This window comes from Spea bombifrons, chromosome 9 (genome assembly GCF_027358695.1).
Source record: "Spea bombifrons isolate aSpeBom1 chromosome 9, aSpeBom1.2.pri, whole genome shotgun sequence".
NCBI classification, from domain to species: domain Eukaryota; kingdom Metazoa; phylum Chordata; class Amphibia; order Anura; family Pelobatidae; genus Spea; species Spea bombifrons.
Window position 1 is genome coordinate 38,815,276 of NC_071095.1, and position 25,533 is coordinate 38,840,808.

Genomic DNA, 25,533 nt, shown 5'->3' on the forward strand with positions numbered 1-25,533 from the left:
ATTGCCAACCAAAAATAGGAATGAAGCACAATGTTACTTAAATAATTGTTCCTTCACTTTAATACCTTCATTTCTACTAGCTTTTTTCTACTTAGCACCCTACCCCTCCATGCTAGATAACATTTTTCCTGTAATAAATAGTAGCGCGGTTCTTGGACGGGAATTCAACCCTTGTTTTTTGGGTTTTTTTTCAGCAGAATTAGAATTGTGTAGTGAAACATCATGCACCAAACAGGTTAATAAGATATTTATTCCAGTCTAATATCAAACCAATGATTACAAAGTCAAATGTTTGTCATAATGTTTTTAGTGACCTGGATTACTAACTGGTGAATTTAAAGCACACATCATGGTATACCTGTGGAGAACTGAGTTATGATCAATGCACTGCCCACAAATCAAAAGTGTTTCCTTATTTCTATGACATATGGTGCGGTTTCTAGGTACAGTATACGCTATGCCGTTCCTTTAAGGACATGAACATGAAATGCATTTTATCTTTAAATAAAGCCACTGAAGAACAAAATTTAGCTAATTTTATAGTTTCCTTATTTACAGCAGAAAAATGTCCTTTAAGGACAGTTCCCAGTTTGCATATTATACAGTTAGTTTAGATATTCACACAATAAGCATGCTGATAATGCAACCCGTTTTATAAACATCTTTAACCTCCATTCCGATAAATCAGATTTCTATTAGAGGGACTACCATTTTCAGGAAGGTCGCTGTGGATACAACTTCTTTCAATAACCTCCCGTGTAGTATAAATCCGTGCTAAGTTCTTTATTGCATGATTAGTGGTGTATTGCAGATAATGTATATTGTATACAATCTTCTTACTCTGGGTAAGAGGAGCTGACCAATGCATTTTACACACATGCCCCAGATACCCCAAAAACCATTAATGTAAAGTCTATTGCTTCTTAATGTGATGACCATTTCAACATTTGTTTCTGTTTTCAGAAACACAAAATAAAAATATGTGACCCCAAATTAGTCACATAATACCTCTAAATAAGGAATATTTCCCTACCCACCTTACACACAAATGCAATCAATGCATGGCAGGATATTTCTGTATTTTTATGTGGAGCGAGATTGCTTCTTTAACTTCGTTTTGATGTAATGTGGTCCTTACCATTTGTAGCTTTGGCGTTCTTCACAAGATAAGTACATTGATAATAACAGTGTAATTCAGTACAAAAGAAAAAACGTATATAAAACATATATCACTTGCACGATACGAACTCTGCATATTGTCAAGGAGCAGCGTGTATTCAAACAGGGTTTGCAGGCTGGAATCCACCAGAGGCTGGCCGGATGATAGGACTTATTTCACAGTCAAGTGAAAACAAGGATCATTGTACAAGACAACATGCCATCGACCCCAACGCATGGTAATTACTACTAGGTGTTATACAGCTGGCTAATAGCAGTGAAAATGTCATTTTGGTTTTCAAAATTTTCGTTGCAAAATTCCCCGCATTCAGGCAGTAATGGTTCAAAACTCATCTTCCGAACTGTCAGCTAAGAGCATCACTCGATCCTGCATGCTGTTAAATTCTCTCTGCTTAAAGACAAAAGAGATGAAGGCAACAAAGGATTACAATGGAAATAGTAAGCAATCCGAGAGAGGTTTGGAATGGATAATAAAACATTCCAGTGAAAGACTCCTCAAGATTAATGTGAGACAGGAAAAATGAATACTAAGTAAAAGGCAGGTCTTTTTGATGAATAATCATACCTTTCTCTTATGCTGTTTAATGCCATTTCTCCTGCGGCGATTCATAAACTTTATGCCGTACAGAACTCCGAGGATAGAAAGAGCTCCACCGATCCCAACTCCCACTGGTGCCAACATGCCAGACATGTACCCAGCCTGCATTAAAATGGGCAGCAGCATGAATAATTCTTCATTTATTCTAATAGCCCATTACCAGGCACAGAATTCATTATCTTCAAGACCAGACAGCCCTTTGACTGCCAAAGCATTCCAAACCCATACGCATTCAATGTGTTAAAGAATTTAAAAGCTTTAGCAGTTCTCTAATATATCTGACAGGCAAACTGTCCCTAAAGACACTTGAACATTCCAAAACACGGACCATCCAAGTTATTAATGCTTCACAGAATGTCCTTCATTAGTAAGTCATACTTTGAGCAACACGTGACAGCGATTGTCTTAATGACTATAATGATCCAAACATATAAATCATCACTTCAAAGCCTATCATTTTTCAGCAAGTTCACTTCATGGGCTTGAAGCAGATTTTTCAACTAGAAAATTGATTTCTGTAAATATCTCATCAATCAACGCTACCTGATACGTGAGACTGAAATAATAACTTGTACTGCCAGGAATGGCTACCTCGCTGTAACATCCCACTTCTCTGGAACCCTAAAACATAGGATTGCTGAATGTTTTCTGGGTATGCGTCCTACAGTCCTAAAAGTCACATTACATATGACTGCATTTTTTCCTAAATACTTCACTCAGTGACGGAAATGCCTGTCAATGACCAGTAAAGTCACATAACCCATCTCAGTCATTTAAATTCTACAAAACCTAAACATCTCAACTCAAACTGTTCCAGACACACCCTGTGTTGTATTTACTGGAGCTTTTAGTCAAAAATGAAACATGTTATTGGGCCAACACAGGAAATGATATAAAGTAAATTAATGTACTTATGAGAAAATCTGTGATTGCAACTGTTGCCAAAAAAAAAACTTTTTACAAAGTGCGCATGTAAAGGTCTGTTGTAATAGTTGTCTAATAAACAAAGATGTACTCCTGTTTCTTGGTATTGTTCTCATATATCACAGAGTGTAATGCGGCACTGCTATAAGTGATGTATTACTGTGTTACTGTATTACTCGGCTGGGACAGACAATTCTTTACAATGTCCGGATGAATGTATATCAGTTGGCTGGGATCTATGCAGATGTATCTGCAGTGCACCAAAATTGTGTCTCATTGCTTTATTAGAAAGAACAGCCAGTATAGAGGAGGTAATGGTTTCAACTATTTGTACAGTCAAAGAAGATTTATTACATAGTAAATTGTAAGGAAGCAGTGAGTAAAATGTTATATTAAAGCCTGTAAAGTTATTTAGGTTTTAATAATGGATGGGGAGCAGATCTGGATTCTTTCAAATTAAGAACTTCATGTTGATCTGTTTCTCAGTCATTCTGGGAGGTAATATATACCTCTATGTAATATATATACATACTTATGACGGATCATCAGGAACATTGAGACCCTATGTCTGTGTCTTTGCACTTACAGGGCTCCACTCAATGAGCTGCCCAAATGTTAGTTGGACTTAACGCAGGTGAAAAGCATGCTTAGCGATTGAATGGTCTGTCCGCACCGAGTTTTGCATTTGTTAGAATCCTCCCCTAAGGGATTATATGAAGTATAGCTAGATTTTCAAGTAGGTATAGATCTTTTAGGCCGTTGTACACTAATTTAATGCTCCATTACAAAGAGGAGGCTGTTTTTTTTCTCAGTGGTCTACTTTCTAGATGGGTCATTGAATCAAGCTGATTTCACAACTATGTAAACACCGTGCAATACGGACAGAGACGGTTCAGGGATCAGCGGATCCGCTTGCTGTACTGTTGGAGAATTCGCAACAATGTACTTGTCCAGTGGGCTTCTCCATGCTCAATTAACTAGAAATACCATTAAGGGTGGTGTAATTCTTTAATGTTAAATTGAGTTACCTTGTCTTTAAGTTTCTCCATCCAGCTTCTTACTGAAAATACAAAATATAAAGAGAGGAAATAACTATATGTATGTGAAATGTGACGTAACTTTAAAACTTTTAAATGGTAAAATTAAAATACAAGGAGAAAAGTGAAAGTTTTATTGTATATGCAGCACTTTCTCTTACCTAATCCTTGGTTTTGCTGTTCCCATTCCTGGGAGTCAGGAACCTGGTATGCTGCCCCATCTACCAACACAACATTGTTCTTGTCTTCTAAAGGCTCCTGGGAGGGCAAGCCTGGGAGGGTGAATTGTGCCATATATGAATCTCCTTCTACACTCTCATTTAAGGAGTCTGTATATTTGTCATCATCCTCTTCTTCATCTTCATCTCCATCATCTTCATCGTCGTCTTCTTCGTCCTCATCTTCCTCAGCTGTTTCTGTATCAAGGGTCATAAAACAGATAAGACATTTCATTACTGCTTGAGACTGCAGCTATATATATATATAAAGGATGTTAAATCATAAAAAGGTAGCCCCTAATTTGAAAGTGTTTTAATGGTCAGTAGTAAAATAACAATTAAATATCCCCTATAACTGGGGATACATATAGAAATTTCAGCAACAAGGTCACAGTTCATGCGCGGATATATGTTTAACCTAAAACAGATGTACAGCACATACCACAGACCACAAACCGACGCATCACCTGTCGATGGCGTCATACAAGAGCAAGGTTTTCACGTATTCTGAATATTATTAAGGACTGTGAGAGATAATGGAGGCTCGGCAGACCTCCTTGTGAGTTAGAGTGTGTTTTGATTTTCTGGCAGCCATTCAAATGTAAAAAGCAGAAAAAAAACACACTGACCACATCCAGGTTGTGAGGAGGTGAAAAAGCAAAGTCAATAGTACAGAAGAATGAAAGGATAAAGTATCAATGACTCACTGAAGCATTAGTAAATAATAAAACAGTGACAACTGGGTGACAACATACCCCTCCCGGCAGTTCTGCATGGCTGGAGGGAGATGTAACATGCAAGCCAGCAAACTTTACAGAGCTAAATAAATAAAAGAGAAAGAGGAATTGTCCAAAACAGACGTAAGAAGATGAAATGAATCAGGAGGAGATAATAGGCACATGCGAGATCAGATTACAGAGGACAAGAATGTTAATGAAGTGTTTCACAAAAATGACCCAAGCGTCCAAAGATCCGTGAGATACCTTTTGGTTGACCAGTGTTCAGAGAGTAAGAAAATCGATTTTGTTTTTTATTTTAAACACATTTAAATTAAAGATTGTTTTCTATTTAAGATACATTCTAGTTTAAAAGTTATTCAGCATGAAATAAAGCTTAGTTGTGTAGCATGAGGCTGTACACCGATCAGCCATAACATGATGAGCACTGACAGGTGAAGTGAATAACACTGTTAATCTTGTTATCATGGCACCTGTCACTAGGTGGGATACAGTAAGTCAACATTTTGTCCTCAAAGTTGATGTGTTAGAAGCAGGAAAAATGGACAAGTGTAAGGACCTGAGCGACGTTGACAAGGGCCAAATTGTGATGGCTAGAGTGAGTGTTCCCAGTCCGCAGTGGTCAGTACCTATCAAAAGTGGTCCAAGGAAGGAAAAGCAGACGTGTGGTCAAATCCACCAGACGAGCTACTATAGCTGAAATTGCTGAAAAAGTTAATGCTGTCAGAACACACACAGTGCATCGCAGTTTGTTGTGTATGGCGTAACCGCAGACTAGTCAGGGCGCCCATGATGACCCCTGTCCACTGCTGAAAGGGCCTACAAAGGGCACGTCAGGATAAGAACTGGACCACGGAGCAATGGAAGGTGGCTGGTCTGATGAATCACGTTTTTTCTTTCACATCACTTGGATGGCTGGGTGCATCGCTTACCTGGAGAACACACAACACCAGGATCCACATCTTGCAACTTACAGGACTTAAATGATCTTCTGCTAACGTCTTGGTGCCAGATACCACAGCACACCTTCAGAGGTCTATTGGAGTCAATGCCTAACGGATCGGGGCTGTTTAGGCAGCAAAGGGGGGACCTACACAATATTAGGCAGGTGGTCATAATGATATGGCTGATCGGTGTATATTCATGCAAAATTTACAATTTTTGTAAACTCATTCAATTAATCCAAGCTGAGATAACATGCACTTTTTCACAGGAAAAAATGGTATAAAATAAACAAAGTTCAGTAAAAGACCAAAACACCATTGTTGTTCTACAAATCTATGTACAAACAATGAACACATTACGTTAACCCCTTCCAGACCGGGACGTACCTGGTACTTCCTGGTCATGCGTCACCACCAGACCGGGACGTACCAGGTACGTCATCCCCAAAACCCGCCCCTACATCGCCACATTCGTGGTGATTGCGGGGGCACTGCTGTCTGCCCAGGAGTCTGGGCAGACCAGCACAGCCACTCCGAGCCCGCCCCCCGAGCCTGTGATCACTCCCATGGAGTGATTCTGTAGGCTGAAAAGGTTTTTTAGCTGATACAGGCAGCTTCAGGAAAGGGGTTGAGTGTTGACTGGGTCCCCACACAAGTGTGAGGAGCTGACACAACATCCCCCTGGCTGCCTGATCGCTCCATGAGAGCGACAGTGCAGCATTAACCCCTTCAATGCCGCGATCATGGCATTTTAGGGGTTAATTCCCGTTAATTCCCAGGGCTCTGTTGCTGGTGGTCTTCCAGGCAGACCAGCAACAGCAAAAACGAGCCCCCATTGCGGCATTGCAGGGGTCAACATTTATCCCCACAAGCTTATGGGGACTAAATATCAGTCAATGCTGTGCTCCAATGGAGCATCAGCATTGAAAGAGTTAAAAAAAATAATAGCACTCCCTGGTCAATGTCAGTGGCCTAAACTTATCACTAACAAGCATGAAAACTGTCAAAATTACCCTAGTTGAGCACATTTACTTGTCTACTGTTCCTAAGCTTTTATGGAGTAATTTATAGTGGGGGACTTCCAAAATGTCCCAAATGAGATATGGGCCCAGTAAACCAATTTCTAAAAAAAATGTGCATGTTCCAGTTTTGGCCTCATAGCTTCCTCAAAAAATGCATGAACCATGCATGTGAGGCCTTTTTGGAATCAGGGGATGTTTGTGAACACAATGTGGTGTTTTCTTCCACTGTTGCACTTAGGGTGTGCAAGAAATTCAATTCAACATTGAAATTTGGCAGAAATCAGTGAAGAAATAGCTGCCTGAAAACTGTCAAAATTACCCTAGTTGAAAACCTTGACTTGTCTACTGTTCATAAACATATACTTTTATGGGGTAATTTACAGTGGGGGGGTTTTCAAAATGTCCCAATTGGGATATGGGCCCAGTAAACCAATTTCTGAAAATTGCAAATTTGAAAACTAAAATGCGCATGTTCAAGTTTTCCCTCATAGCTTCCTCAAAAACTGCATAAACCGTGCATGTGAGGCCTTGTTGGAACTGGAGGATGTTGGTGAACACAATTTGGTGTTTTTTTCTGCAGTTGCACATATTCTATACAAAATATAATATAATCTCAAGCAACATATGCAAAAAATAAAAATAATAAAAATACCTCAAAATTTGGCAGCAATTGGCGATAAAATCCCTGTTTGAAAGTGTCAAAATGACCCTAGTTGTACACCTTGACTTATCTACTATTCATAAACATTTATTTTGGGGGGATAATCAGTATCTGTGACAACTATTGCAGTTATTAGACTACCATGCCAAATTTGAAAAAAATTACATCTTAAAAACGTGATGCATGCCTTGCAATATTTGCCCTATACTGGTCAAAATAGATGAAAATCCTGGCCATGTTGGGTGGTTTCCAAATCAGGACAAGTTAATGAATATATTTTGGATAATTTTTTCCCATTCGTTCAATCTGTGTACAATTTGTATGTATACAAAAAATTTTTTTTTTTTCATTTTTTCCCCACTTTTTCCAGTTTATTTCAAACAAAACAATGTACTACCCAGCTTAATATGGTTTCAAATGAAAGCCCTACTTGTGCTGAAAAAAACAATGTATGATTTGTGTGGGTGATATTACAGTTGAAGAAAGACATAGCCAAAACACAAAAACGGCTCCGGTCCTTTAGTAACACGTTAGTATCAAAATCCCAGTCCTGAAGGGGTTAAATGTTATGTTTGTTTTGTAATGTGGACCCAGCTGATGTTTTTGTTTTGTTTTAATATATCTTCTTTAACCACTTTAGTTATTAAACATTAACATTTAGACAAATACCAGAATATGTATGCTATATAATTATCGTTGTTTAACTTAAACAATTGAAATAGTTCTCCGTATATGAGTGATTAACTCATTAAACTAAGATCAGTTCTGATATAGCAGTTTTACTAATCTGACAGGTTATTATTCTAAATATGAAATCTTCATTCAGTTGCAAATATTAAACTTTAGTGTAAACATTATGGATTAGTAAACTTTTACAAAAGGCTTTTAGTTATGACAGGGTGAGAAAGGTTTATTTGTAGTGAGAAGTCTTTGTATAATATATGGGGGGGGGCTTCCCAATACACCTTCGTGATTTAGTTATTATTATTATTATTGTTCCCTTTTAGTTATATATAAACATGTTATGCTTCTTACAGTCCATACATTCAAAGGTATGACAAAACTATAATTGGCAAATGTATAATAGGCAAAGGGGGCCCTGCGTAAAAGCTTACACTCTAGAGCTATACATTGTATGGGGTCAGCTGGGACCTTCCTACAAGAGAAGCCTACTGGGGTTTGTAGTTGATAATGTATAGTGATATCAAGGACTGTCCAACTCTCCTGCAAACTCTGTCCTTTTATCGAATGGACCCAAAAGTCACATTTTATAGATTCTTTGTTTTTTCAAACTGCACTGCCCTCTTCTGGAAGTACACTGCAACTGCTAAAGCCATTTTACAATCTAGAAATCAATGAAGTCTGGGAGTATAGAGTTTGATAGGATCTCCTGACATAAAGATAAATATATATGTTAAATGACATAAAGATTAGCTATAAGATGGTACAGAGCAAGCTGTTACAGGGCAGTTTTGTAGTATAACAGCATCACTATTTAACGTAATGTGTTAATCTTTGAAGCATGAATGTTAGCATGTTAAAAGAATACATAGATCTGTAAATGTAAAGAGTGGTCAATCCAGAGCCTGTTCTCAAGAGGGGCACTCACACTAAAACTACCTGATACTCACACTAAAACACAGACCAAGGAATCCACACAAACAGACACACACCCTAAAACATATACTTACACAACCAGATGCACACAAATGTTACACATAATGCAACAGTAGGAGGGTCCCGGCATGCCTGCAAGTGAGCCCTCTATGCATTGCATGCAGGTAGAGGTTAATCTGGTGATCTTAAACATACATGGGCTAGGCAGAAATGTGTCCTGATTCTAAGACAAGACCAAGGACTAATGAAGGTCTAAGACTTTTCATCAGGAAAAATGTGGATACTAGAGGGGCCGAATGGTGTTTATCTGCGTGGCTACTGATCCAGATATCCAACCGTTGTTAACCCCTTGAGATTCAATTAGATGGAAAAATTATTCAAAAGTAATGTGTTACATATTCATCTGTTTTAGAGATAAAAGGGAACTATTCTATTTAAAGTGAAATAGTGTGATATGAAATGTTGTGGCCCCAGCAACCTGTCCTGAGGGCCCCATCCACAAGTAAGTGTCCTGTTTGGCTTTAAATAGCAGTGACTATGAACATATAAAATATATAATTTTGACAGATCGCTTTCCTGTGTCCTAAAATAATCAGTTTTGTAAACGACTGCATGATTCCTACATTTCATACCACTCCGTCTAATTAGGCTTTAAACTAGTAGACTAAATAATACGCGGCTGTATGAATGAATCCCCAGTATGATTTGCAGTACACTTTTAATATTTGTGCAATGATTATATGGTTGGTTGCCATGTTATCCATACCCTCAGAATCCTGCTTTTCCAACCCATCAGCCTCTGTGGAACTGACTCGTCTTGCAGGGGGAGCCAGGACATTCGTTTGGGAGGTCAGAGGTGCAGATGTAACTGTGCCGACTGTCATCGCCTTATCTTTGTCAGTATCTGCCATAATTAATACAGCGGTAGTCACTGAAACAGACACAAATGCAATTAGGGACTAGACTGGAAATGCTTAAATATTAAGATTTCCACACTAGTAGAAAATACAAATGTCACTAGTATATTATATGACAAAAAGTATCACACCCTTATGAGTTTGTTGGACTCTTTTCCCAAATCATGGGCATTTCTAAGGAGTTGGCTCCCTTTTGCAGATATAACAGCCTCCAATGTGGGGGTTTTACCTATTCATCCACATCCATTTGTGAGGTCAGGCAACTGATGCTGGACAAGACGGCCCGGCTCGCAACCTACGTTCCAGTTCATTCCATAGGTAATGAGTGGGGTTGAGGTCAGGGCTCTGTGCGGGCCAGTCGAGTTCTTCCACGCCAATCTCATCCAACCATGTCTTTATGCACTTTGTGCACTGGGGCAGGAAAGGGCCAGACTGTTGCCACAAAGTTGGAAGCATGCAAGATATAGTATATCTTTATAGTTTGCATCAGTAGTTTGGGGTAGCCGTATTAGTCCAGTGTATAAGAATGCAAAAAAGCAGAATGTTGCAGAATCTTGTAATACCTTTTTTATTGGACTAACAGTATTTAAAATAATAGACAAGCTTTCGGGAGTCTTCCCTTTATCAAGTCAAAAGCATTTCTCACTTTTGACTTGATAAAGGGAGGACTCCCGAAAGCTCGTCTATTATTTTAAATACTGTTAGTCCAATAAAAAAAGGTATTACAAGATTCTGCAACATTCTGTTTTTTTTGCATTCTTAGTTTGTATCATTAACATTACCCTTCACTGGAACTAATGACATCATATCCTTGGGCTACATTTCTTAAAGCATACCAGTGATCTAACCACAGAGGTGGAGGTAAATATACCACCGGTAAAGGTGCCGTCCTGTGACACTGCCACATTTAAAGTCATTGACCTCTTCAATACGACCCATTTCACTGGCAAAGTTTGTCTATAGAAATGGCTGCCTATGTGCTGGATTTTATACACCCACAATCAATACGGCTGTCACACCTTAGCTCAATAATTAAGAGGGGTGTCCATGTACTTCATTTAGTGTACAATCCTACAAATAGAATATAGGATCCTTTCTGTAATCATGATGAGTGGGTCACTCCAAATCTTTTATGGAATTGTAAAAGCAAGCTGAAAAAAATATTCTACAATACCATATTTTGTTCTGAGTCACTTTAATTACAGGGCCAGAAGCTCAGCTGTAATAAAGTTTTACTTCACTGATGGGGTGGTATAAAAGTGGAAGGGCGACAACAGACATTGGACTCACTTTCAAACTCCCAGGACACTAAGCTGGTCAATGGGCACCATTTATAGAACCACCTTCATGAGGACTAGGCATGTTGGTGTAGCCTGCATTTGTTGAACGTACTAGATCATAACATTACTAACCTAAACAATTGTTATCATGTCTCTGGCAACTCCAATTAGAAGTGCTGTAAAGTTGGCATGAATCTGTCAGTGAGATTATCATAACAAGCACCAGTTAGGAATAACCTCTCCAATGGCGTCATTATTAACATGTTCACGGTACTTTAACACGCCGCCGTCAAAGTGAACTGATGAATAGGAAAATTAAAAGGATTACTGGCATAATATGAATTACAAATGCAAACTGTTTTCCCCTGTAGAATAATACTTTATGCAAACATTGTAATTTAGATTGTTTTTCAGGGTTTCTCGTTAGCATTCCAGACTTACCTTCAACCACAGGCATTCCAGCTGACGACACATAATATGAAGAATCAGCATCATCAGTGTTTTTGACAACTTCAAGAGGTGGCGTACTGCTGCCAGGCAATGGGTCCTCTGAAGTGGGCTCGTCATCATTGTTACTGGAGTCAAGCTTCTGGCTGTTTTCTTTAGTAGTAACGTCCATAAAAACGGCAGCTGATGGTGTGGCATCACGGTGCACGGCTACTTCAGAGACCTCCTGTTTGACACCTGCAATAATTAAAATGAAGACAAGATGCTAACAGCCTCTCATGAACCTGTCATTAAGAAGAGACTATAGTATGAAAAGCAGTTACTGATGTTACCAATAAGCTTTTGTTTGTGCTACTTATACTTAGATGTATATGGACCTGTTTACAGCTTTGTCATTGGGCAGTCGAGTGCTTTGGATGCCATCATAATTATTATTTAGTTCTGTGATCAATAGGACTAGAACTGACTACATATGTAAAACATATGGGATGTGATTGGACTGTTTATGCAGAACGTGCTGGAGTTATCCGGAACCCCCTTGCGGGAAGCAAGTGGTCCCACTGACGTAGGAGAGTGCTCTCACTGATGCCAGCGACCAGTACGCAGTACACCAGGACCCAATCAGGACAACAACCAGTAACTAGAAACCTAGCCAGGCAGAGCTATGTTTGCCACATATGATTGGCTTAAACGTCCTGCAACCTTATTGTGCCCTGGGTCACCATGTGATCTAAAGCCGATTAAATAGCAGCAGTTTTGGGTTTCTGGTACTCACTAATGGACCCAGTTTATCATCTCTCTGGACTTTTACCTTGATTATGACTAAAAATCTCCATCCCCTGTTGTAAACTTATTGGTGGTTGTTTGATATTGCGTTCCAACCATTGGCTTACCTCTGACTACAGTGCCAATACTATCCAAATCAGGACACTGGTGTTGAGGGTGCTGCTTGAGGCCATGAGTGGCCAGGGATCCAGGTGGGAGTAGATGGGGCAAAATGTGAGACCACCCACTCCCCTTACCAGAAGAGCTACCTTGTGGTGACCAGCTTCACAACGTAGCAAGAGAGCTGCAATTGCACATTATTTCAGCTCCCTGTGCTTGTCACAGCAGATAAAAGGGATTGTCCTGCTAAAACCAGGACACTTGGGAGATATGTAGTGCCTGAGCTGACTCTGAATCTCCTCTAATGCAAGTTGTGGCACATTTTAAATTAAGCAGTTTAATACAGCGGTTATTTCACTCTTGTGTTGCAATTTTTTTCACCTGGATATCTCTGCATGCGCACATGGTGGTCTCTTTACAGCCCAAGAGCTCTTGCACGAGCCAGTGCTTGAGCTGACTGGCATGTGGTCGGCTCAATGCATTCCCCGCAAGCCAAGGAGTTGGTAGTGGGGAAACACTGGAAATGTATAGAAGGGCATTCTAATGAATCTCTCCATGTACTTGCACAGGAACAAACTTTTAACTTAGAGGGGATGCTTGACAATCGTGTCCATTAAAGTCTGTATGATGGCTGGAGTGTTCCTTTAAACAAATTCTCTTAACTATATAAAACCACTGTATATTAAAACCTGAATGATTATTGAAGTCAAAATTAAGCTTTCATTCAGTTGCTGTATAATCAAATCTGAAAATGCATTTAATGTTATTAATTATTTTTACACTATAAGGCATGTGAAATGGAGCATAAGCCTTAATTCCGGCTGCCACAGGGAAACAGGAGCCAGTGCTAACATTCCAAGACATCCGTGTTCTCTTAATCAAACAGTCCATTCCGCCTCCTACCAAATAACACATTTTTCTGCAAACTACAACTGTGTTGCGACAGTAGCTGCCTGCCTGAGGGAAAATGTAAGCGCTAAGGAAAGTTCAGTGTCATCCGAAGGAGCCTTCAACTGGAGAATAAGAAAAGAATGTGACACAGCAACATGATATGGATCACTACAATGTGATAAAGTATACAAAGCACCGCTGGAAGTTCCTTATACAAGCAGTCCTTTTCTTTTACGTTGACTCAACTTACAGTATGACTTTAAATCACAAACTTAAATGACATTGTGGTTCTGACCTTAAAAATAAAGCTGCCCCAATTAAAAGGCTTTACTGCACTCTACCATGTCATTGTAGGGTTAGATGGACCTATTTCTTTCCAAAAATGTTAAATCGCTATTTGAATTACCTTGTTCTGAAGCAGAAAGTTCCTGACTTGAGCTGGTTGCGGAGTCTATGATCTGCTTTGAGGGTGAGCTGTTTTGCTCCATAGTAGTGCTATCATCTGCAGTAGGAGCAGCAGGTCCTGAATGATCGGTTGGAATCTGTTCTGTAGGTATGTTAACAATAAAGTCTGTGTCACCTTGGACATCAACTCCTGGAGACGTATTGAACAATGAACTTATTCCACTCTCTGGGCTACCATCTGTAGTATGTGTAGTTGTATCATGAGCTGGAGTGATGTCATTTTGTGTATTCAGTGTTAGGGAAATCTGTGTTGTCAGTTTTGTATCATCCCATTCCTCACTTGCCCATGGCACAGTGAAATTAGTTTCTTTACTTATCGCTGTTGCAGATTCCAGATCATAAGGTATATTAAGGGATACAGCATTTTCTACATTTACTGAAGTCACTGAAATCTCTTCAGGGACCGTTTCCTCTTTTAAAAGGCTATCAAGCGTGGCCTGGCCTGGCTGGTCCACAAAAGCTAAGGGAACAGTAGACATGTCATCTACTACCTTAGTACTGCTGGTTCTTGGGTTGGTAGTCAGCATTTCTACAGTGTTAACTTGAGGTGGATTTTCTAAATTACTTTCTTCTAGCTTTGTGTCTTTTCCGCCTACTTCTTGGTCATGTTTAGATAAATCCAGTTCTGTGGTGTCTCCAAGAGAAGTTATTCTTGTGATATAATCCTCTGTAGACACTGAAGTAGTTAAAATCAACTTTTCCACGGTTGTATTGTCCTGCCCATTGGAATTATCATGAATTATAAGAATAGGGCTATTGACTTCTGAAGTCTGGCTACTTTGTGGTTTTTCTTCAACGGACAAAATATTTTCTAGTGAAGTCCCATTTCTGGTTCTGTTGACTACATCCTTGTTAAGTGGTGGCTCTGTTACAGTTAGGGATGTCTCAATAAATGGTTTGGGGGTGACAGTGCTATTTGTACCAATGTCACCAAGTTCTTCTTTTATCTCTGGGATGGTGAAAACATCCCGTTTTCCAACAGAAAAACATCTAGCTCCTGGTGATCCCAGTAGTAAGGAACACAGCCCCACAAAGACTGGAAAGAGTGATCTCTTCATATCAGATTGTAGAGGAGCACATTAGTGCAAATAAAACCTAAAGAGACAAAACTAAAATAATGTCATTTTATATGGTTAAAAAAACACATGTATTTTTTGCCAGCATGCATATCAAGGGATGTGGCCTCAGCTCGCAGAGGAGGGAATTATATTACAATCAACCTTACCTGCCCCTATTCAAAGGAATACCTATAATCAATATGGAGGGGGCTGTTCTAGCTATAGCTTAAAGAAAATGGATATTGCCATGTAAGCCAGAGAGAAAAAGGAAGGAAGGAAGTTGACTGCAGAAGTCTACTCTTCAGAAGATGATGTTGATACTTTTGATTCTGTTTCTATAAATATAAAAACATGTGTATGTATAAGCATAAATATAAGCATGAGTGGTGTTGTTTTTCTTTAATGAGATGTTTTTATACAAGGTACAGCATCTGTCAGTCTAAATAAAAGCTGCAATCAGTATACAAATCTAACTCAAAAATACATTTCTATTATTAATACTCCAAATTACTACAGTAGACAACCACTCTGACTCCTTATCATGCTGCCTGTGATAAACAGCAGATTGGCTCAGTCTTAATCACCCAGTTTGATAACTTTGACCAATGAAAACCTATGGAACAGACTACATTAGCATTGCCATAAAGAATCAAGCGATGGGATATGATGTCATAGCTCAGTACTGAAACCATGCTCACCACCCTTATTTAGAAGAGAAAGACAGATGAAGAAGAGAAGAAAATTAGAAGGAGGAAGAAAGCGAGGAGGAAGAAGAAAATAAGCTGCAGAAAGGAGACAGGAACACGGGAAAGGTAGGGAGACATTGTTAGAGCATCAAAGTGTGAACGAGCGTGTGAGAAAACATTAGTGAGCGTGTGATGGGGTTTATGAATGTGTGAATTATTCTGTACCACTGTCAAACTCTGGCTCTGTATATAGTGATGGGAGTTATGCTGTAGCTCAGTCAATTTCTGGCTCCCTATATTGTGATGGAAGTTATGCTGTACTACCGTTAATGACTGGCTCTATAAATAGTGATGGGAGTTATGCTGCACTGCCGCCAATGACTGACCCAATATATAGTGATGGGAGTTATGCTGTACCACTGTAAATGTCTGGCTCAATAAATAGTGATGTACCAGCATCCATGTCTGGCTTTGATCAAGTCATTGGTCAATTTGCAGAAATGGAGGCTCGAAGGCAGAGGATGTAAATCCATTTACCTTTGCAGAATAGACATAGTGGTCACTTTGGACCTGTGTTTTTTGGGGGGTGGGTTGTTATTATAGAAAGCATTATCATCTCTTAGGCAAATGTTATTTATTTAAACGTATTTATTTTTCCTATATCTATTTTTTTCCAGTTAACAAATTTGTGCAATAAATATTCTTGCAAATATTAAAAGTTTTTTTCATTTCACAGTGGGGGAGCATATTTAGGATCCGCCCTGGGTACCAAACACTCTAGATATGCCCCTGATTTTAGCCAATACTGCATCACATTATTGTATAGAGTGCTGGATTTCATCCTAAAGGAGGAAACATCTGTGGGAAATCCCCTTTAAAGACTTGTTTCAAGATTCGGTTCTATATGTACAGAACTTTAACCTTTTCGTCCGAATAACCAGGGACCGGAGAAACGCTGATTTAGGTTTTGACATCAATGTATACTCTGGATATTTTTACACTGCATATAAATGTTTTCTTCCAAACACGTGAAAATTTACAAAAGAGAAGTGTTTGCTTCTGAATTATATAAAAAGGAAGGGTAGTAAGTAGAACTGTATCCCAGTTAAATCAGTAAAGTCTCACGGCTCTGCTGTTTACAAGGGTGTAGACGGATTTTGTGAGAATACTGATAAGAAAATACAGTTTAGCACTTGCTGGAAAGGGGTGTTTGCCAAAGGCAGGTTCTCTTGAGTTAATACATTTAGCATTACTAGTCCAAAAACTAGGTCAATAAAAAGAACATATATTTCTAACATTTCACCGAGATTTTCATAAATCTAAAAGAGTAAGAATGCAAAGTCACCTTGCCTATGTGGGTATGTATTATATATCTATTATTATTTATTAATTTATATAGCACCAACAATGGGTAGACAGGACATAACAAGTAGTATATAAAATTGTGTACACTGAATACCATCTGGAGTCTAGAGTGGTTTATGATTGCTTTTAGTCAACTAGAATTCATAAAACAAAATTAAGAGTCATGTACTTATTCAAGACCTCAGAGGTTCATTTATCAGGAAGAGGTACTCTCTACAAGCGCTGGCCAATTAAACATTGTTTTAAACTCCAATCATCACAGGAATATTTTTTTTGTGTTATGCTGGTAGGAATTATACATACCGTCGGAATTGAAAGATAGATTACACAGACTGTCGGAACAACGTGCATTATAAAGGAGCCCATATCTCCTACAACCAACTCCATATCCTGTTTTACTTTCGAATCCTGACTTATAGATACACATACTTCAATGCTATGTGTATGGTCGGCAGTTTCTGCAATCCCCACCAATGGAGGCCAGGTTAAAAGACTTTTAAAAAAGTTCATCCAGTCTGCTAGCCGCCCTGCACCCTTAATTACAGATAGTCCTGGGCTTGAACATAATAAGGTCTGTCAAGTGGAATGATAGTCAATGGTCACAGAAGGAAGAGTAGCTTTTTCCGAAATATCTTCTCCAATCTTTATGTGTTGAAGGCACCTAGACAATCAAACCCATGCCTCCCAAGCGTCCCAGGAACAAGAGACATTACCAATAAGAGGCTGGTCTGCAATCCATCATCACGCTTCTCTTATCCTAGTGATGTGGAACGTGCATGTGCACCATGATTAACACATAATAATATGTGTATGATATGTTGTATGTTATCTTATCTGCACATACATAGCTGGGTGCCATTCCAGCCACTCTCAAAGATGGGAAGTATACAAACCCCTTGTCATTTTTGCTAGGATAAGAAAAAATACCAGAAAGCAACATTCGAGAGTAACTACTCTAACATCAGCAGTTTACCAGCTTAAATCTCCTGGAATTTAATTATAAGATTAGAGAGTTCCTGAATTCACCCTCCTGGAAGGAGCAACTTGCCATAGCCAACCTTTCATAATGTTTCATGAAGGCAGCGAGTTGAAATTGCAACTCTTCTGCAAAATCCCTTATTAATAAAAACTTAAATACAGATAAGCCTTTTTTACCCCTGATTACCTGTGAGGAAAGCAGTTCTACATAGTTTTATTCCCATGAACTTTGTACACACACACACATCATAGTATTTTATATCGCATTAAAATTAGGATAGCTGTATATCTCTCAACATTTCAAATGGCCAAAGAGGGACTTTTGTTTTACGAAATATGGTTAAAGGTGCGACTGGGGAGAAGACTTTAAACGACTTCATGTGCAGCTTTGGCCTATTAATGACTGTTTAAAAGGCTTTTCTAAGAGCGATAATGCATTTATTCAATTTAGTGTATAATTTTTTGTATTGTATACATATTGTATACATATTATGGTGTGTTTTAGAGCTGTGGAACACTATGATGGACTAATGTCTACAAAACATTATGAGTTCCTGGAAAAAAAGAGAGGAAATATGGATTTGGGTCCAAAAGAGGGACTATATATCTATTTATTTAGATACAAAACCAATAATATGCTATTGCACTCCAAACCAATTCTGTAGTAGCCTGGTGCTAGGTAACAAGGCAAAGTAATATACACAGTCTATGGATAGTTACCAGCACTCTAGTGCTGGTAACTATCCATAGACTGTATTTATTTAGATATTTACAACATTTTGTCAATTTTGTATTTCTGCCTTAATGAGTAGAAGTGAAAAGGTGCACATGAGTATGGTAGGGTGACCGCCTCAATCTGGGACAATGCATTGTCCCGGAATGAGGAGTCTGAGTGAAGGAGGTCTCAGCCAATCAGGAGAGACTTCTCAACTCTCCTGATTGCCTGAGAGTTCAGAACCCTCTCCTGATAGGCTGAGTCCCTCCTTCACACCAACTCAGAGTAAGCTGCAGCCAGCACCAGGTATGTGTGTTTTACTCTGTGTGTGTGACTATGTTTGTCAGTTTGTCACAGTGTTTGTTTGTGTCACTGTGTTTGTGTGACTGTGTGTAATGTCTGATAATAGAGGAGTTAATTCTCTGAATCTACTCATGCCTGGTATTAGAGGCGTTAACATTCTATATCTACTCATGTCTGTAATGAGTGTATGTATATTATTAAATCTGAAGTCAACATGGTTTCCAAGGCTTCTTAATAATTAATATATAATAGTATATGTGTATACAGTGTGTATGCCTGTGTGTGTGTAATCTCATCTGCTTCATAGTGTGTCCCTGAATGGCAGAAAAAAAACGTGGTCACCCTAGAGTATGGTGTAATATTAGTCATAGTTGCAGCGAAAACAAAAGCCTCCCTAAAGAATGGTCAAATTGCTGGAAATCCCCAGGGATCTCATCATTTTCATCCAAAACAAGAAGCAGCGGCATATCCCAGGCACCACAGAAAGCTGAGGAAGCAGAGGTGAGCCTCCCAGGGCTCCTGGGCTCTTGGTGAGCTACGTTTCTCACAATGGCTTGCTAAGGATGATGAGGCTTTTAGTTTAACAGCAAGTATAAAGCCTCAGGTTGCTTGCAGTTTGCAAAACAGCCGGAGACCCAAAGAAAATAAATAACTGAAACATACATTCAATGCCAGAGAATGGTAACTGGAGCAGAGTTTGAAAGGTTCCTATCTTTAGAATAGAGAGATAAACATGTAAAGAAGAATCGGTATAATTTAGGAAAATAACCCATGTTGAAGGAGTTAGATCCATTTATTGAAATTATATTTTCCAGAGTGTTAAAGATTAGTAAAAAGTCACAGAGCTAAATTAAGACTAAACAGTATTTACAATATGTTCCAATATGTTTCTGCCATGCAATTGCATTTATTGGCCACTATTTTACCTGGCTGTAAAATACCAGGAAAGCCTGGCTCCACAAAATCTCCTCGATTTCTGATGGTGGGAACTATAGTTACTTCCTCCAAGCATTATGTTTTTCACTGTATCACACACCTCAAGTGTCCCTGCTTAGGAGGAAAAGATCCTCTTTGGTAGTGAAATCCCTTTGTACCACTTTGTGAGAGCCCAGAATATTTGTTGGGCTCTAAATCACAATAATGTCTATAATGACACCAGGAAAGTTACACAGACTGCAAGTTCTTCGGGGAACATATGTATTCATATTTTTTGTACCCATTATATGTCTGACTACTGTACTTATTATATCGCTTTGGGACTGGTGCATGACATTCACCTTTTTCTGTTCCAAAGAGCATTGCAAAAGAAAAGATGGTGTGCTGATAACATTTCTATTTTCTATAAGTCAGTACTGAACAACTTCATTGGTGTGGGGGCTGGGTTTTGTCAGACCAACAAGCTGTACCAGACCCACAAATATACACTCACACTAGCACACACACTCTCTAATAAAAAAACATCACTCTATCATCACATCTCATCCCATCACACCTCCAAAAACTCACACCCCCACAGCCTTCCCTTGTCTGGAGCCTTTCCTTGTCTGGAGCCTTTCCTTATGGTTACGATATTACTGCAGGCTCATCTAACATTGGGTTGTGTGACCCCATTGTGCTCAAGTGGGCAAGTTTAACTTGCCCTGTTGGGACTGGGCCAGCCAACCACTACTGCTTATCCCATTGGTTGCCACAGGCCACAAACAGGCACAAGGTGAGCTGCCAGTATGACAGCCTTAATATAATATTTATATAATATTTATATTATAAATCGGAGTCATGCCTGATATGACTATGCAAACCTCAGTGGGCTCCTCTGACCAGACTGGCTGTTACTTTCTAAAATGCATAGGTATTTAATATGGGAGATTTCTCTCATCTCTGGTTTAAGTATGCATTATACAGGGCCAGCTCCTCTTGCAAGAGAAGCTCACTGGGGTTGGCTCTTCGTGATATTTCGTGATATCAGGACAAATCCCTCTTTAGTGAATAGACTCTAAATAGAAATGAATGAGTAGGAAGAACAAGCCTTTCCAAAGCTGCATAAATAGACTTCTAGACAAATAAATAATGTCTTTAGCCAAGCTGCATGATTTATATGAAACAATAAGCGCAGTCTGTTTGTGCTCTCAGTGGAGAGGACTAGGTGAACCTCCGATGTCACTGCCTAAGTGTTGCCATAGAGACTGTAACATCCCACTGATGAAGGATGACCCATAATGCTTTGCTTCCAAACACCCTGAGTGACTGTCATACAGTGGCGCTGCAGTCTGGAGCCACCACAGCAGGCATTGAATACAAGACTGCAATGCAGTGTATTCTAAGAGAACCTGATTACTGCAATAACAAAAAAGGGTGCTTTTACAAAAAATATATATATTTTTTTTTTGAAAATAGTGTCAGCTTGCCGCTGATTAAAAACAAAGAAAACTGATAGATAACCAGTGCAAATAAGAGTTGAAACAGATAATATGCAATGCAAATAACACATAAAACTCCATGACTGATACAATAAGATGCTAATATATCCTAAAACCAGCCATGCTAGGCATTTACTTTTAAGTTATAACTACCATTAATTCTAGTCAACTCAATATTTAATTACCCGTGATTTTAATTTGTATGACATGACACACCTTAAAAAGTTATTAATTAAATTCATAATTTAGTATCAGCATCTACATACCACGATAACCATGGCTCTTAAAATTATACAGGGCCAGAACCTAACTTTTTGTGTTATTATATACTGATCTCCGCTCTTCTGGAAATTAATCAGGCTGGCATTTTAGTTCACCAGACATTTGCTCACCCTGGTCATATTTATTACCGTATACTGCCAATTTTAAAGTAGATGATACAGAATTCTACACTGAAACATAAACACTATCCATACATTAAGGTTCTACAAATAAGGCTCGTGAGAACAAAATACATCTGCTATATGGCACTACAAACCCAGCTACGGTGGCCAAGAGACGATAATAAATTGTCTTCACTTAAAGTCATCACAAAACTTGGCTGCTTCCAAACTTAGATGGCAGAGCTTGGCCAAGTTCATAGACTGGGGGTTGAAATCGTCCCTGGAACCCATCAGCCGCTAAATTCCATACATGCAGCCGCCTCATGGATACACGTAGTATCACACTACAGAAGCATGTCTCCAGCTCCGTGCTTCCCAAGGTGAGCGATACTGTACCCTGTGTGCAATTGGGGGATGTTGAATTAAAATAAGGGGAAGCGTGAAGAAATAAGGGAAGAGTAGATTTTTTTTTTTAAAAAAAGGTTCATACGTGTTTCATCTTTTGTGTAACAGAGTTAAAGTCATAGCGATTACTTTCGTTTCCAAACACAGAACATGCAAGTTAAAACTATAGCCCAGTGCTTCCCAAAGTGGGCGATACCTCCCCCTGGGGGGGGGGGCGCTAGAACGATCCTGGTAGATTTCTGGGGGGCTCTTAGTATTTTTTTTTTCTGTAAAGGGGGAGGTAGGCCAAATAAGTTTGGGAACCTCTGATCTAGCTGATGGGGATACCTGGGAACTTCTGAGCTCCGGCTACCCGGAGCTTTCCCTTGCGGGACGCAGCCAGGACTGCACACTGACGTGAGCAGGTGTTCCCGCTGACGTCGGTGGGCCCTCCCGCTGACATTGGGGGCTTTCCCGCTGATGTCATGGTAAATACCCCCATTTAAAGGGGAAATGGGCGGGGGGGATACAAAAAGGAAAGAGAAAATGAAGGTAAAACAGGATTAGTTAGATTTCAAACAAAAGAAGGAATGGGGATAAAGGTCTAGCTGACGGCCTCAACAAATATTTCTGTTTAGTTTTTACAGATGAAATAGAGGAAAAAGGGAAAGGGACCTCTGTTAGGAAAAATGACTGGAGTCATTTGATACATGTGAGTTTATCGGGGAAGAGTTTCTACTTCAGCTGTCTAAAGTAAAGACAAATAAGTCAATGGAGCTTAGTTGTATACTAGGAAACCGGTAACGGATTTATTTAACCAATCATTGTTAACGGGAGTAGTCTCAGAACATTGGACATTCCCAAGAAAGGCAGTAGGGACGAGTCGGGCAACAACAGACTAGTAAATCTTATATCAGTAGTGGGGAAATTAACTCCTTCAATCCCAGGGGTTTTTGGTACCTCAAAGCCCGTAGCAATTTTGCCATTTTTGCGCTATGTCGGTTTAGAGATGATTCTCTTTTCCTGTGAATGGTGTACCCATGTAAACTATATATTGTGTTTTCTTTTGATACCATACTTGGATGATTAGCTGAAAACTTAGAATGAGAAATTTAGTAAAAACTAGCGAAAATTAGAAAAAAAAACTAATTTTTTTAAAATTTTCCCTCTGAATCCTCACAAAATTAGGTAAAGTGATGGAAAATCCCCTCCAAGTTTATTTAAGGTGTGCTGATTTCAGAAATACCTAATTTATATAGATTTTCCATACTTTCCCAGCACCAGGGAGCATACTATAAGGTGTACATTTTTTGTATAATTTTTATGCCTATGGCTTAACGAGTTTGGGGGTTGTGAACGGGGGCAGGAGGGTTCTACTGGCTAGATGTTATGCTAGGGCAATGGGATGTAAGGTTTTTTTTTTTTTGTATTATCTCTATGCAGGTCCTGCATGATCGGGCAGTTTGAAACGTAACAGCTTTCATGCCAGCACGGACAGCAGAACAGTGGGGAGTCCAGGCTGTCAAACGCCAGCCTGATCTCCCGTGCAGCGGCAGGGATGTGTCCCTGGCGCTGCACAAAGGGCTGGACGTACCGGTACGTCCATAGGGGTTTTTTACTAGGCGTTTTCTGGACGTCCCGGTACGTCCATAGGGGATTGAAGGGGTTAATGGAAACTATGTTAAAGGATGGGATTGTTGGACATCTAAAGTCACATGGATTTCAAAATCAAAAAAGTGTGGGTTTACTTCAGGCAGATCAGCCAGACTAGTCTTATTGATTGAGTGACTAAAGTAATTGATCAAGGTGGTGCAGTAGACATTGCATATCTAGATTTCAGTAAGGCTTTTGACTCTGTCCCATATATATATTTATCAATAAACTGCTATCTCTGAGTTTAGATCCCAATGTTGTTGAGTGGATTAGGCAGTGGCTGAGCGACAGACAACAGAGGGTTGTAGTCAATGGAGTATATTCAGAGCAAGGTCTTGTTACCAATGGGTTACGTCAGGGATCTGTACTTCGATCCATTCTCTTTAATATTTTTATTAGTGATATTGCATAAGGTCTTGATTGTAAGGTATGTCTTTTTGCTGATGACACAAAGATTTGCAACAGGGTTGATGTTCCTGGAGGAAGAAGCCAAATGGCAAATGATCTAGGTAAACTGGAAAAATGGTCAGAGCTGTGGAAATTGGCATTTAATGTGGATAAATGCAAAGTAATGCACCTGGGGCATAAAAACCAAGGGCAGACTATAGAATATTTGATACTGTCCTAACCTCAACGTGTGAGGATTTAGGGGTAATTATTTCTGAGGATTTAAAGGTAGGCAGACAATGCAGTAGAGCAGCAGGTAAGCAGTAGACAGAGAAAAGTGCTCATGCCGTTGTACAGAGCACTGTTGAGACTTCACTTGGAGTATTGTGTACAGTACTGGAGACCGTATCTCCAGAAGGATATGGATACTTTGAATAAAGTTCAGAGAAGAGGTACTAAAATATTACATTACTGAGAGGGTAGTGGGTGCATGGAATAGCCTTCGAGCAGAGGTAGTAGAGGCTAGTTCACTGAAGGAGTTTAAGCATGCTTGGGATAGGCATATGGCTATCCTAGATATGAGGCCATGGACTAAGGAATTTTTAATAGAAATTGGGCAGACTGGATGGGCCAAATGGTTCTTATCTGCCGACACATTCTATGTTTCTATGTTACACGGGAGGTGCCTTTGGGCACGGGCGCCACCAAGAATTTGCCCAGTTTGTCCAGTGTCCAGTCTGAAGCCGAACTATGGACTCTAAGTCACTTTCTTTAATAGTTTCCCTGTTCACAAAAGCCCACATTTTCTTGGTTCTTTCATTCAAACCTGTTAAATAAATGTAGCACATACAAGAGTTATTATTACCATGTTTGTTGAAAACCGTCACTTTATCTACACCAAAGCTGACAGCAGCCAAAAGCATTTTAGCACACAATTCACTTTAATCAACTGTGGTCCTGTGGGAAGCCCAGGCTTATCTAAAAAGTCTGTGTTTTCTACTGTTATCATCCAGTTAGTTCAAGAATGTCTTCTACCTCCAAACATTTCCAATGGCCAAAGAAGTATTGATAGCTATTTATATAACTGAACAAGGTACTAAAAATAAGTATTGTATTTATATTATTTTATTAATAAACCCGTTTGTAGCCTCCTATACAGCAAACATTCCTAGAAAAGAGGGTCCTGAAGAGGGACTATCTCTCCCAAAGACGGACACTTGGTAGGTATGATGTCCAGAACCAGGGACTCTGCTTCTTGATGGTAAAAGAGGGCAGGGAGGCAAAGGGTTACAAAAGCGGGCACTTGGGAGGGCAGCAGTTTGCTATCATAAGAGCATTAATGAAATATGTACAGAATTACCTGCGGCCCCTCTGCTTATTGC

At 39.4% G+C, this 25,533-nt stretch overlaps 1 protein-coding gene across 3 annotated transcripts in view; it reads right to left on the reverse strand.

Moving 5' to 3' along the window:
* Nucleotides 1-232: 232 nt before the first annotated feature.
* ARMH4 (armadillo like helical domain containing 4) overlaps nucleotides 233-25,533 on the reverse strand; it is a 28,411-nt gene continuing 3,110 nt past the window's right edge. Inside the window, exons 2-8 of one of the 3 annotated variants that reach the window (XM_053475715.1) lie at nucleotides 13,764-14,917; nucleotides 11,576-11,818; nucleotides 9,704-9,868; nucleotides 3,900-4,154; nucleotides 3,730-3,761; nucleotides 1,745-1,879; nucleotides 233-1,567 (exon numbers count right to left, since the gene is read on the reverse strand). In XM_053475715.1, coding sequence (XP_053331690.1) covers nucleotides 1,502-1,567; nucleotides 1,745-1,879; nucleotides 3,730-3,761; nucleotides 3,900-4,154; nucleotides 9,704-9,868; nucleotides 11,576-11,818; nucleotides 13,764-14,880 — 2,013 coding nt within the window. In that variant the 5' untranslated portion in view covers nucleotides 14,881-14,917 and the 3' untranslated portion in view covers nucleotides 233-1,501. Of the gene's footprint in view, nucleotides 1,571-1,744; nucleotides 1,880-3,729; nucleotides 3,762-3,899; nucleotides 4,155-9,703; nucleotides 9,869-11,575; nucleotides 11,819-13,763; nucleotides 14,932-25,533 lie in introns of all 3 variants that reach the window. The other 2 variants (XM_053475713.1, XM_053475714.1) reach the window with 2 other exon arrangements.